The sequence below is a fragment of the Tenrec ecaudatus genome, chromosome 1, assembly GCF_050624435.1.
Source record: "Tenrec ecaudatus isolate mTenEca1 chromosome 1, mTenEca1.hap1, whole genome shotgun sequence".
NCBI classification, from domain to species: Eukaryota; Metazoa; Chordata; class Mammalia; order Afrosoricida; family Tenrecidae; genus Tenrec; species Tenrec ecaudatus.
The window spans coordinates 268,587,131-268,601,060 of NC_134530.1; the positions used below are offsets into that span (position 1 = coordinate 268,587,131).

General features: G+C 47.3%; 1 protein-coding gene across 1 annotated transcript in view; it reads right to left on the minus strand.

The window, feature by feature from the left end:
• Positions 1-12,242, minus strand: part of NEDD9 (neural precursor cell expressed, developmentally down-regulated 9) — a 57,379-nt gene extending 45,137 nt beyond the window's left edge. The window contains exon 1 of the mRNA XM_075532387.1: positions 12,046-12,242. Within this exon, the coding sequence (XP_075388502.1) occupies positions 12,046-12,057 (12 nt within the window). The 5' untranslated portion in view covers positions 12,058-12,242. The remainder of the gene's footprint in view (positions 1-12,045) is intronic.
• Positions 12,243-13,930: the final 1,688 nt, after the last annotated feature.

Here is a 13,930-nt window from a genome sequence, read left to right on the forward strand (position 1 = left end):
GGAGAATAAGCAATTCTATTCTGTCCTACAGGGCGGTTATATGTCGGAATCAACTCGATGGAAGTGGGGTCATTCTCCCTGGAAGCAGCATTGTGGTGCACTGGCTGAACTCTCAGACACTAACCCAAGAGATCAGCGGTTGAAACCCACTGCCATCTGTGAGAGAAAGATGTCTCTTCTATAAATAACTCTTTATGGTAGTAGAAAGCCCCATCTTTCTTCCTTAAAGGGTCTGGTGGTTTTGAACTGCTTGACCTGGTGGTTAGCAGCCCAGTGTGTAACCACTTTGCCACCAGGGCGCCCTGGTCCAGGATCAAGTTGACTGCTGACAGTACTTGAGAAAAAGTATCTTTTCCTCATAGATCAGAAATAACACATACGTCTTTAAGGGCACAAATAAATCCCTGGTGGTGCAGTAGATTAATCATTGGGCTGCAAATCAGAAGGTTGGCAGTTCAAACCACCCCTCGGCTGCTTCCAGGGAGAAAGACGTGGCTGTATATCCCATAAAGATTTAAGGCTTGCGAAACACAAAGAAGCAATTCACTCTGTCTTCCACCATCGCCATGATGCGGATCTTGGACAGCAAGGGGATGGCACAGTTCATGTTTCTTGGTTCCAAGAGAGCGGTCTTAAAGAAGGTGGAAGAAAGCCTTGGTTTCCGTGGGTATTAGCACTGGAAGTTAACCCTCTCGTGACCAGGGTCAGAAGGGGGCCTAGAGAGCCTTCTGACTTAACCTCTTGGGTTTCCAGCCTGAGCTGTACTGTCTTGTCCAAGTCACCTATTCCCCTGGGGGCAGAGCCTGGACTCGCATCTGGTTGTCCTCTCTGTCTCAAATTGTTTCCAGGGAACACGATGCCCTTCCCGGAAAGCTCCCTCTCAGAGTTGAACGCTCCTGCTCTTAAGCCTTGGAATTTATAAGCGTTTGTCCCAGGTTGCGGCTTCTGACAGACTGAAGTACAGCATATTGGCACAAGATCAGAAACAGGAGGCAGGCACAAACTCTTTTCAGAGTTCTGTCCCTAGATAAATCTGGCAGGCGCCATATAATGACGAAGGCCTGACACCCACTCACTCAAAAGATAGGTTTTATTAACAATAAAACAGCCCCCCTGGAGTCCAGCCAAGGTTACAGTGTTGGCACTGATTCACATCTATCTGCTTGTCTAGACAAATCCCTCTAACGTATAGGTGCTTGGGGGAGAGGAATGAGAATTAAATTATAAGGGAGTGGGAGATTCCAAGCCCACGACATTATGATATATTTAAAAAATAAATCACTTCCCCAAAGGTCAGAAGTCACCAATTACAACATCTAATAAAGCATTTGAAAACAGGGAAGGTTTAGCTATTTTTACATTTGTGCATCTTACCTTCCTGCACTAAGGTCCATACAGGTCAAGGTGTGAAGTTCTGTCTAAATCCATCCACACCAATAACGACTACACATCCTGGAAATTCTCCCGTCTCCCATCCAGAACCGAGCTGATGTACTTTAGGGACCAGCCCTAGCTGGACAGACCTCTTACAGATGTCGCCTGACCTAGGCTTGGAGGCTGATTTCTATTATCCCATTTGATGTGTGAGGTCCTCCAGGAGTTTAGAAATTGGATCCATTCCGTTGGTCGTGGGGGTGCACACAGCCAGGGACTGTCAGACCTGCAGCTGCAGTCTGGTCCAATGGAAGAGCCTTCAGCGGGAGGCTGCTGCAGCCGCATGGCTGGACAAGGAAGAAAAGATGGACAAGAAGCACCTGGAGCAGAAGCAAGCCTCCCGAGGAAACTGCCCTGCAAGTAGGTGCACAGGTAAGCTCTCACATGTGAGGGTCACCAGCCAGTTGGTGAGAAGAACACAGCTCTCAGAAAGGCCCTGTCCTAAATGCCTGCGCCCGTCAGTATTCAGTGCAGACACGGAAACCAGAAGAAAACTCGAGAGAAAGAAGGTTGCCTTAGGGACAGACGGATGGTTTGACACATGACCTGAGACCATAAGTTTCTTAGTACTTTGTGGCAGTCACTTGAGAGAATTGGGGCAAAGCGTATCAAGAGGAAGTCCCTTTTTGGTTAGCCCTGGTTACTTAAAAATCAACCACAAGTGTGATAAAATTGTGGTATGCAGTTATATTTTGGTGTTCCTGTTACCTACAAATGAGGAAGGGAATTTATCGATATCTTCTTTAAAGCAGACGATTGTTATGAATGCTGGGAAGAGGCCAAGGGATGCCGTTAAACATTGGCCATGCACAGGGTCCCCCCACAAATAACTATACAGCCCCACGTGTCAACAGTGCCAAGGCTGAGAAAACGCGGAGAGAGGAATGGTGAATGTGGAGACACACAATGAGGATGGACACAGAAGTGGCAACGAGGCCTGAAGCACAGCGACAGGTAGGACGGCGCAGGGCTAGGGAGTGTTGCGTTCTGCCGGACAGAGAGCATCTAGGATTGGAAGCAACTCGATGGCCCTGCACAACAACAGTGTCAGGTCTCTACATGGCAAAATGAATGCCACTCAAATGCCGGGCCGTTGCGCCTCTGTTTGCCCATCTGAAACATGTGGGCAACGACCATGTTCTGCTTTATGAGACTATTCTGAGGATTATGAAATTACGTATATGAAACGATCTGATTTCTTCAGAAGCAAGGTCTATAAAATCAAAGTATAGCTATGACAGCACTTTTATGAGCTCACGAAATTGCATCTTAAGAACTGGAGTCCTCTCCCTCAAAGGGGGGGAAAAATCCTCCAGGAAAAGAAAACAAACCAGGAATGATCTCACCATGATTACACCTGCCACACCAAAAAACACAGACACAGTTCAAGAGAAACGAAATTCTTTCCCTCCAGCAATGAAGTAAGCCGTGTCTGTAATTAAGGTCTTAATAAGAGGGAGGCAGCAGGCTGCACGCAGATGCTGCGGGGGGGTGGGGGGCGAGGGCGCGGGCAGGAGGCCTAGGATAACCTGCCAGGTTTCAAAGGAGAACAATGCAAACCGCCACCCTGCAGTTGCTGAGCCCTCTCAGGTAGCCCCAATAAATCCCCGTTTCAAAACGGGCTCTCCATTGCAAAGAAAGGGCACCTTATTATTGCTATGTAAATATCTTATTGGTTACTATATAAAATGTTTTGCCTACATCCATTTTGAAAATGCCTTTAGATAATGTCCTGTCCAAAATGTTCAATTTGGTGCTTGTAAAACACGATTACACAGACTATACACACACACACACACACACACACACACCCTCCAAACAAACAAACAAACCCACTGTCATCAAACCAATTCTAACTCACAGCAAACCTATATAGGCTGTCTCGTAGGAAATAGCTTTATGGGAGCAGACAGCCTCACCTTTCTCACAAAGAGCAGCCGGTGGGTTTGAATAAAGGACCTTGTGATTAGCAGCCCACCGCCTAACGCACAAAACCCCCAGGGCTCCCGGTGTGGGTGGGTGTCATCCGTGTACATGTTGTTTTCCTGACTCATGATGAGCCCGGTGTCACCGAGCAGCACTGCATTCCGGGAGGTGTTCTCGGCTCTTCCTCCAGCACCGTCTCTGAGTGGCCCCCCAAGCAACCTTTTGGTGAATGTCAGGTGCTGCCAGGTCCGTTCTGACTCATGGTGACCCTATGGACAGAAGGACCAGACACCGCCCCATCCTTTGATATCCTCACAATCGTTCCTCTGTTTGAGCCTATTTGGGGTCCCCACTCTGTCGATCCAACTCTTTGAAAGGCTTCCTCTTCTTCACCGGCTTTCTATGTTACCAACCATGATGTCTTTCTCCAGGGACGCGAGGGGGCGAGACCGGCTCCCCATCCCTGTTTCTAAGGGGCACGCTGGCTGCGCTTCCAGGACGGACGCACTTGTGTTTTGTTACTCCACATTCAATGTCCTGCATCAGCAGACGATCCAGGCACCCCAGTGCTTAACTTTGTGTCACCATAACCACACACTGGAATTTAAAACATTAAAAATAGACGCTAGCATGCAAGTATAGCTCTTGCTATTGAGTCTGTTTTGCGTCAGATAATAAATTGAAGGACGCAAACGGAATACATACCAGAAAAATAACGATTACCGAGAGATCGTATAGGCTTCCCCAGAGAGCCAAAAGAAACCAGGAAAAATACTAAGGACACATCATACTGTCTAAATAGCTAATACTTTAATAAGTAAAAAGATGCTCTGCTTCAAAATCCCAATTTTACATGTTGTCTTAGTTCTCCTGTGCTCATGGAACAGAAGCACCCCAAGGGGGTGGCTTTGACCAACGGAAATGCGTTCTTCCACAGCTCAGGAGCCTAGAGGTCTGACTTAGGATGCTAGCTCTTGGGAAAGACTTCCGTCAGTTCTGGAGAAGGTCCTTATTTTTCCTGAGCTCTTACGCCTGCTCTCCGGTGACTCGGTGTCTTTATCCGGTCTTCTCTGCTTGCTAGCTTAGGAACCCTTGAGGCACAGGGACTCAAGCTCAGTAGTTCATCCCCACCAACCAGCCCTCCCATGGGAGAAAGATGGGGCTTTCTGCTCCAAGAAAGGCTTACAGCCTCAGGAACTCACAAGGACAGTTCTACCCTGGCCTATCAGTCACTATTCACTTGATGTCGGCGAGTTTTGTTTGGCTTGCGAGCTTGCATGTTGGAGCTCTGGTGACATAGTGGTTCTGAGTGGGGCCATTAACTGCAAAGCCAGCAGTTCTAAAGCCCTTTGGGAGGAAGACAGGGCTTCCTACTCCCATTAAGAGTTACAATCGTTTTTACTGTCTACTTTTCAGGATTAAAAAAAAAAATCAGAAAAAAAAAAAAAAAGAGTTACAATCGTAGAAACCCACAGGGGCAGTTCTATCCTGTCCTGGAGGGTCCTTATGAGCCAGCCTGTCTGGATAGCAGTGAATTTGGTTGCTTGGGCTGGCATTTCAACTCTTTTATATTTCAAAAGAGTGGCCCAAAAGACTCCCTTACACTAACCCGGCCTCATTAACATAACAAAGACAATGCATGCCCAAATGAGATTATAACCACAGGCATGGAGGTTCGAATTTACAGCGCATATTTTGGGGGTAGCACATTCAATTCATAACAGATGTGGTTTGGGGCACTATAACTTTCTATTGAGTTTCACCAGCAATTCTGAGTAATAAATAAACACAGAAAAAATGGAAACAAGAGAATTTAAACGAAATGCTAACGGAAAAATCAGCCATGTACGTGCACGTTTACCTAACCATGACTGCTCACTTTTTGTTTCTGGGGAGCAGAAATATGAATATTCCACATGAGGAATATTTTTTGGTAACATCATAACTATTACCTCAACGTACTGGAAATATCAGGAGAAATTCCCATTTGCATCATACACACCAAGGAGATGCGCAACGAAAAATGATTCTTCCAAATCATAAGAAGCACAATTTAAATAAGAAAAATGCACTACCAACTTCAACATCATTAATGGTTGGGTTATTGGGGAGAGAGCTGGCGGTCATGTGGGATTAGCTATTCTTTTTATTTTTTAAACTTGGGGAGGGCGTGTGTGAAAACAACGTTTACATATACAGTTAGTTCCGTGACGTAGATTAAATTCTGCAGGTTCCACAAAATACCCTCATTAACCTTTTCCAAATTATTCTATCACTAATAGGAGTAGCTTTTATTTCATTTTACTTTTAAGAACTAAATGTGATTTAGTAGTAGTCTCCGGTGCCCTGGAAGCGTAGTGGGTTACCACAAGGTTAGCAGTTCAAAACCACCAGCTTCTCCGCGCGAGAAAGATAAAACTTTCTATCCCCATAAAAATGTTGTACCAGAAACCTGAAAGCGCAGTTCTAGCTTGTCTTCTAGGGTCCCTATGAGTCGGCCTCGACTCGATGGCAGTGTGAGGTGGGTCCCAAGACTGTGTGTTTGGGAACATCCCCCTGATACATTTAATATGTCCGTGGTCAGCCGTCTCATTCTCTACCTCAACCATGAAAATCCACCGTCATTGTACCCCATCGTCACTCACTGTCGCTGAAGTGGCGGTTGCATGGTCCTCCAAAGCTAAGCCTCACGCCCCCCCCCACCCCCGAGACCACACTGTCACTGAAACTACCTGCCGGCACAGGCAGCCTCTCCAGTGGACAGGGGGAAAGGTCACCGCATGTATCTTCCAGTGAAGGCTCTTCAGGAAGATAGTCTTTTGCAGCTTCCGTGCGCAGTCCTCATGTGCCTGTCAGCATTAGCACAGGGAGGGTGCTGGAATGCTCTTGGTGGTGGTGCTGGCGGGGGTTTGTTAACAAATGGTAAACAGGGTTCTTTTTTGGGGGGGGGGCGAGGAGTACTTTTCCCTGCCTAGCCTCCTTGTAATCACCCATCACCTAGGAAACAGGCAGTTTTTCTCTGGTGCCTTAAGTTGGAAATACAGTATTTCTTCCCAGTGACCTGTTTTGTGTGTCTTGGCACGGAAGCCTGGTAACAAAGTCTATATGTTACCACGTAGCAATGCCACCGTTTCCAGGGCCAAGCATTTCAAACCAATTTGCTTAGGTTTCTTCCTCACCCTAACGTGATCTACAAACATAACCGTTTAGACCTCTTACTTTATATTCGCGTCATTCCAATGGGCTCAAATAGGATAGAGACCGCAATTTACCATGAATTTCTCCGGTACTCCTCTTGTATTATTTCAGCACTGAGTTTTTTTAACTGGTTTGCTTTGGGGATCACTAATATTTTTACCAAGGGTAAACAATTCTGGTGAATGGTACAGTGTACAAAGTTTAGGTGCACAATGCTTCAGTATCTCTCTCTCTAAATACATATCATATACATATATGCAAATCTCTCTTGTAATGCCTCATGCAGTAGCTGTCCTTTATTAAGTGCCTCTTCTGTGTTAGAAGCAGATGTTATTTAGATCTTCTACCTTCCCCACCCTGAGGGGACATACCGATACTATCACTTCCGTTTCGTCATTGAGGAAACAGACACTGGAAGGGGTTCGAAAGTAACCAGTCTGAGATTGGAATCACCCGCCTGGTTCTTTCTCCTATGCTGCAGGGTAGAAACCAACTCTGTCATTTTGGCTATTCGCACACATACATCGACACAAAGGATTGGTGCTGGGCTATAAACCTCAACGTCGGCAGTTCTAGTCCACCGAGTGCAGCTTTCGGAGAAAGCCTGGGAAGCTGCTTCCTTCAGCTGGCCACCACTGAGAACCCTCTGGAGGGGCGTTCGGTTCTGATACTCGGAGAAACCACCACCCCTTGAGTTGGAAGTGGCTCAAAAGCAATGGAGTTGGTGTGGGAAATTTGGGGGGATTCTTGGTAGTTTATGCAATTCAACACAACATTCAGCACCTATTGAGTATCTACGAAGAGCCAGGAGACACGCCCTTGACTGCAAAGTAGGATCTAGAATCCGTTAAGGCAGAAGCAGATACCTTGGGGGACTTTTCTCCCTGTTGGTCCTTGAACGACTATTTCATTCTCAAGAAAGCCATCGGTAGGTGCCCCCATGCTAACTAGCACAACACTGGAGCGTAAGGTTGTTTCTCAGAAGAGTGTGGGGCAGACAGAGGGTTGATGTGTATTCCGGCAATGCAAGGGCGCTAAATGGCAATCACACACTACACCACCTGCTAACTCGCTTCAAAGCTTCCAACTCCCCGTGGGGAGGTAAGCCATGTCACTTTGAAAATGAGTTTGTGAAAAGTGGATAGAACAATCTGAAGAGATAAATCCTTTCTCAAGCATTTTTGGGCATTTTCAGTATATTTTTTCCCAGGCAAAATTTTTCAAGGAGTCAAGTATGAGTCTCCAATTGGAATTAGGTGCTATTAATAATTCAGAGGTGAAAGAAGATTTGAAAACAGGTATATTTCTTTATGGATCGAATGGTTCATCCTCCCTGCTGCCCCTACCCCCCTCTGCCCAGTATAGGTCAAATTTGTTGGGTCATTATTGTCAGTGGTTTGGCAGCTATGTGATGATGTAATCACTCCCCCTGACTCCTCCCCACATATTACGTGACCTGATGTGATCAGCCACCCAGTTGTAAGGGCAGGATGAATCACTCTTACTTAGGTCACTGCTTTGATAGAGTATATGGGGAGTTTGCCTGGCGTGTGGCCTGTATCATCTTTATCTTACAAGAGATAAAAGGGAGAGAAATAGGCGCAGAGAAAGAATCACCTCTTTACCACCCTGAAAGAAGAGGCAGGAGTGGAGCTCATCTTTGGGCCCCTCTCCTTTGCAGCAAGAACTTCCTAGACCCAGGAGAACATTGCTGCCGAGACAGAGCAAGATCTCTGAGGAACGCATGGCCCCAGATGCTTACCAAAGCCAGGCCCTTTCTGCAGAGTGACAGGGTGAAAGCTTGGAGCTGGTGCCCAGAATTTGGACTCACAGGCTTCTAATACTGTGAGAATAAATTTCTGTCCGTCACAGCCATCCACTTGGGGGTTATTTCTGTGACAGCAGCATGAGGCAACTAAGGCTTGCTCAGAATCAGGCAGTTATATAAGTCATAAATGACCACATCAATTCAAGGACCTGCCTTCATTTTCTCCCGCAAAGCTAGCCTGAGGAAACAAAAATATTTACAAAGTTCTCATAAGGTTTTTATAGCACACACTTTCTTGTTCCCTCATCCGCCTGCCTCTGTCCCGACGTAACCACAGGTGCAGGACCAAGAGTTGCCCACAGTAGCTTGCTTACCTGTCTCGTGAATGCCATCTATTAGTTTTCTCCAGTCAAAAAGCTTAAGATTAATTTGTTGTATGATAGGCTAGATGGATAATTTGTCAGTGGAACAGTAGGCACCTAAGGGTGCAGAAATTTGGCCAGGTTTCAAAGGACTTCTAGGGGGCTAAGTACTGACAAAGTCTCCCTCCTCCCATCCTCTCCCCAAGGCTAGGACTCGGCAGGCGGAGCCTCAGGCCTCTGCTCAAACACAGCCGCACACATGCACACCTTCAATCACCTTCGAGAAAAGCAGCAGCAAGCATCCACCTCCACACCCTCCAGGGGTGGAGCCTTCCTGGGGTCATTAGTGCCCATCCCCCACGCAGAACAGGCTCTGTATCTCCAGAGAAGCTTATGGAACACGCTCATCAAGGAAGGCACCACAGCGACCTAGCACATAACCACAGACCGAACACCAAAGAGAAATGGAATGTCAGTACGCAGGCCCATGGCCACAGCGTTTACATGAACAAATACAAAAATCCCTCTCCGTGAAATAAAAATAGACTCACTGCGTGCTTAACAAAATAAACAAATAAAATAATAAAATTAACCCAAAGTAATAGCTTGCATTCCGCAGTTCTAAAGATTGTTGTAAACACATAACTGGTTGGCCCGAAGCTGTGTATGTTAAGTGCAAAAGGGATGTTCTTTAGTTATGATCTCAAGCAGCCAAACCAGATAATCTGGTTTTTTTCAAAAAAAATCCAATGGGCCTGAATAATATATCTCTCAATGCATATTTAAGATTCTGACTGTGCTAACTGTATAGTGTGTAGGGCGCCATCGTGTTTGAAAGGCAATGCGGGACTCCAGGAATTTACAATCTGGTTTGACTACCTACGTGGTTCAAATCAAATAAGTAACTGCCAAAGGCAGATTTCACTTGGCCCTGCGGGATTACTGCTCGAAAACATTAAGATCTATCTTGCAGGAATGCTCGGGATGAAATAAAATGTTGAATTTCCTGGAGGAAGTAAACCCTAGGTCTCATGTTCTAGTCAGGCCGCCCAGGCTCAGATCCCAACACTTATTAGCTGCGCGGCATTGGATACATTACGTAGTTTCTCTGTGCCATGACTGATTGTCACATTTGAAAATTAACATCATAACAATGTCCACCTTGTAGAATGTACTGGGACAATCATTCTATTGTCAAGGTAAATCTCTCTATCCCACCACTCCCTTTGTGTCTTCTGCTCCACTTAAAATGATAGTGTGTGGTGGTGGTGGGGGGGGGGAGTTATCCATTATGAACGAAAGAGGGAAAGGAAAAGTCCACTGCTCCAGCTAATGGTTCTTTCCATAGCCAGCTGGGGCTTCTGTTAGTTTGCTGGAGAAAGGCTCCTTAAACTAGCACTCACCGCCCTGGAGTCAATAGTGCCCCGCCCCCCACCCTGTGGGTTTCTGGGGCTTTAACTGTTTAGGGGAGTAGAAAAGCCCTGTCTTTCTCCCAAGGAGCTGCGAGTGGTTTCGAACTGTCGACAATTCGGATTGCAACCCAACTTATAATCACTACACCACCAGGGATCCTTCTTGATCTAGTAGGTGCTAAAACATCATGAGATTGCATGATCATTTTTTACAAACACTGATAAAACCTGATGGGTTTCCCCCATGAATGCCTGTTGTAGGTTGTGATTTGCCCTGCCCGCTGCCATGTTTCCTTTGCCTGAGAGTTAAACTAAACAGGATGAGGACAGTGAATTAACGTGACTTTAGACTTTGTAACACTGTCACCTTCCTTCGCTTGCTATTTTGTAGCCTTGAAGGGGGACTTTCAGCCACCCATGCATAAATGCATGAGAGTATTTTCTGTTTGCCAGTTCATATATATATATATATATATATATATATATATATATATATATATATATATATATATAACAAAGGCATTCAGCAACAGATGAAGAGTTAAAAAACAAAAAAGTAGCCCAGGCAAAGTCTTATCTGGTCCCTCACTGTTCCACACAAGGGACTTGTGGGAGAAAAGATAAAAGACTTCAAGAAACAGCTCCCTGGCCGGGGAGGCTGTGTTTCTGGTTGCACTGTAAAGTCAAATCTCACGATCTCTTAGGATCATCCAGACTCCAATCTCCCAGACCGAGGCAGACCCTTGAAAACTGGTGACCATAGCCCTTGGGACCACTGTGACCGCTCCACGGAGACCCATAACGCATGCCTTGCTCATAACTCTGAGCATTGAGCTCTATTGGTTTTGGACAAGTGATTTATCACTGATGCTAACCAGGGGCGATTAGCTAGAACGGAGGATGCCCAGCCTTGCATGAAGAATGGAGGGCCTCGAGTCTGCAGATCCAGAAGAAAAGCCCCAGCCAGCTAGGCCCATCTTGAAGACCCACGATCATACCAACTGTTAATCCCAAACTATCGCCACGGCGCCCAGATCAGTTTTTAATGATAAAGATTTGTTCAAAGTATGTCTATTCGAGAAGTATTCATCAACTAGAGGGGGGTAAATCAGACCCAATTCACTAGTGTTTGCTTCCATACAAAGTAATTGCCTCCCAGCAAGTCGCTTGTCTGTTTGATTGGGCTACTGGGCGCAAAATGGATATGATCAGCAAATTTTGATACTACCGCCAAGAATAAATACACATAACTGAACAAAATTCATGCGGAGGAGAGGATGCTATCAAAGTATTCTGACATCCTACAAGCTTAAGCCACAAAATGCCCATATACCATCAGTCCATTCAAACGCCAGTTAAGAATTTTTACAAGTGGGTAGTACTTAAGTGGCTAGTACCCATTTGTTCCTGCACTCACATCCACTAGAGGAGGGGGAAATTCTCTAACATCAGCTACGTACGTAGTGGTACTTGAGGTTCCCCCCCCCCAAACAGTAAGTGCTCCCCAGACTTGAGAAGACGCGCGGGCAAAAGTCTGGGAGGCAGTCTAAGAGGCTGCGCACTGGGATGGCTGCAGGGCATCGCAGGCGCTGAGCCAGGGCCGCCTCCGCTTGGCCGCAGAGCCTGGAACGGACTCCTCTGTGCGTCCAGCTCCGGAAACTTGCCGAGAGGATGAGTCCTGGGGCTTAGGGACTAGGCGTCCTCCTGCCTGCTTCCATGCCAGCCAAAGTGACTTGCAATCATTTCAGAACACTCTGGCGCACAGAAAGGGTCCCTTCGGAGGAAGTGCTGCCGCAGTGAGAGAGAGAGAGAGAGAGAGAGAGAGAGAGAGAGAGAGAGAGAGACAGAGACAGAGAGAGAGACAGAGAGACAGAAACAAGCACAACAAACACCCAACACGGGTAAGCAAGCACAGCCTAACGCTTAAAAAGTTTACCTTTCTTACCTTATACTTCATTTCGGCGGTGGTGAATTTAGCCGTTTTCCTTAACTAATTGGACAGCAATAAGGATCGGACTGTCCGTCCCTCCATTGAGTGCGAAATGGAGTGAAAACGAGTCGGGTCCCTGGATGCAAGCTGGTTTGTCCAGCCAACGCAGCCCGGCCCCGCGCACAGTTCAGTCTCCAGCGCGTCAGAGCTCACTGTTATGACCCGGGCTGGAGGAGTCCGGGCTCATTTGCATACCGCCCCGCCATTGGCTGGCGGGGTAAGGTAATGTTGGTGCTCCGCCCACCGCTTAACTTTCTGAAAACTCCTGACAAAGAACTTGTAATGTGATGATTCCTCTTTAGGTTATGAAAAGCGTTGGAAAATAACGAAAGGGGAGAACTTTCCCCAAACTTCCCCACCCCCTCCACCCCACCGAAAGTAAAGGAGAAAAACAGCAGCAGCAAGAACAACAACAAAAAAACCCAAAAAAATCCAGGGAAAGGGAATGCATTCCTTGATGAACCTACATTTTAAAGCAAACGCTTCGCACACCAGCCTGCGGGTCGTGCATCCTGCGCCCTAGCAACTGCTTGGGCGCCCACTCTGTTTCAAAGCCAGGCACCTCGCGATCTGGACATGAAACGCGCTCCGGGAACAAAAGGCTTTCTGTCTGCGGCCCCCTTTTGACGAACCACCCCTGCTGCTATCTCTCGCTCTTTTTGGTGGCTCTTTGCTGTTTTTGTTCTGTTCACTGTTCAAAGTGCCCCCACCGTCAATCTGCAGCGAGTGGGAACACAATCCTCCCTCAGTGCGGAGGCGCTCACCACTGCGTCCCCGGCCGGTTCTCACGAGGGCCTCGCAAGAGCCCAGGGTCACACACTCTCGGGGGCGGGGGGTGGGGCACGACCGGCTGGCCCAGCGTAAAGGTTCGCTGTGACCTCTCAGGGCGGCAGGCCAGTGCAAGTCCTATACATCACGGCTGCCCACTGCAGGCTGCCTGCTTTGATGGCCGGTCTTTCTAGCTCCAGCTTTGAACACTGCAGTCTTTTTTTTTTCCTTTGGGCGGGGGGAGTGGTGGTTCTTCTCCTCCTTCCCTGCTGACCTCTCGCCTGAAGATGACCCATTAACCCAGCAACACTTATTATCCAGGGAACAAAAAATGCCCACTGTGAGATGAGCCTGGTTTAAAAGCCCAGTGAAGCAGAGCCCATTAGGCTGTTTGGTGATTTCTAGAGCGTTAGGAGCAGTCACCATCAGCAAGTCTTCAGATGACAGAAGGGCTAGCAGGACATTCCTTCTCACTGGCCTCAGGATTGCGCCTTGGAGAATCCAGTCAACGGCGCTCCGGGATTGGAATGGCTTCTAAACTACTACATGAGTTGGATGGTAAAATCAGCCCTTACTCTTTTCCTGATGGAGTTAGATTGCTATCAGTCCTCCACACCTCCCACCCGAAATCCCCGGTGGATTAAAACTCTGCTTTTACCATTTACACAAAAATAAAGAAAGAGGACAAGAGGAGAACAGAGTGGCAACCCGATACAGGGCTTCGGTTGAGGTCACAGACAAACGTGACACCGGTTCTCGGGAACCCGGCCAGCCCAGGCCTGATGGTGATGACACACGCCTTTGGGCCTTGCCTCATGGGCAGCTAGTGGCTGCTGCACCACTTATCTTGCTCTTGGACAGTTGGCTGTAGAGCGACATGGACCTGAGCGATCCTGCAAGGTCTCTCTCTGCTCCTGGAGACTTGTAGCGTGTTGTGGTGCAGGCTGGGTGGGTTTGAACGGCTAATCTTTCAGCCAGTGGCCGAGCACCTAACTGTTTGCACCATGCAAGAACTCCTGTAACGCTCAGTGCCTGCCTTCTATTTTGTGAACTCCACTACCCGTCTGTCAGC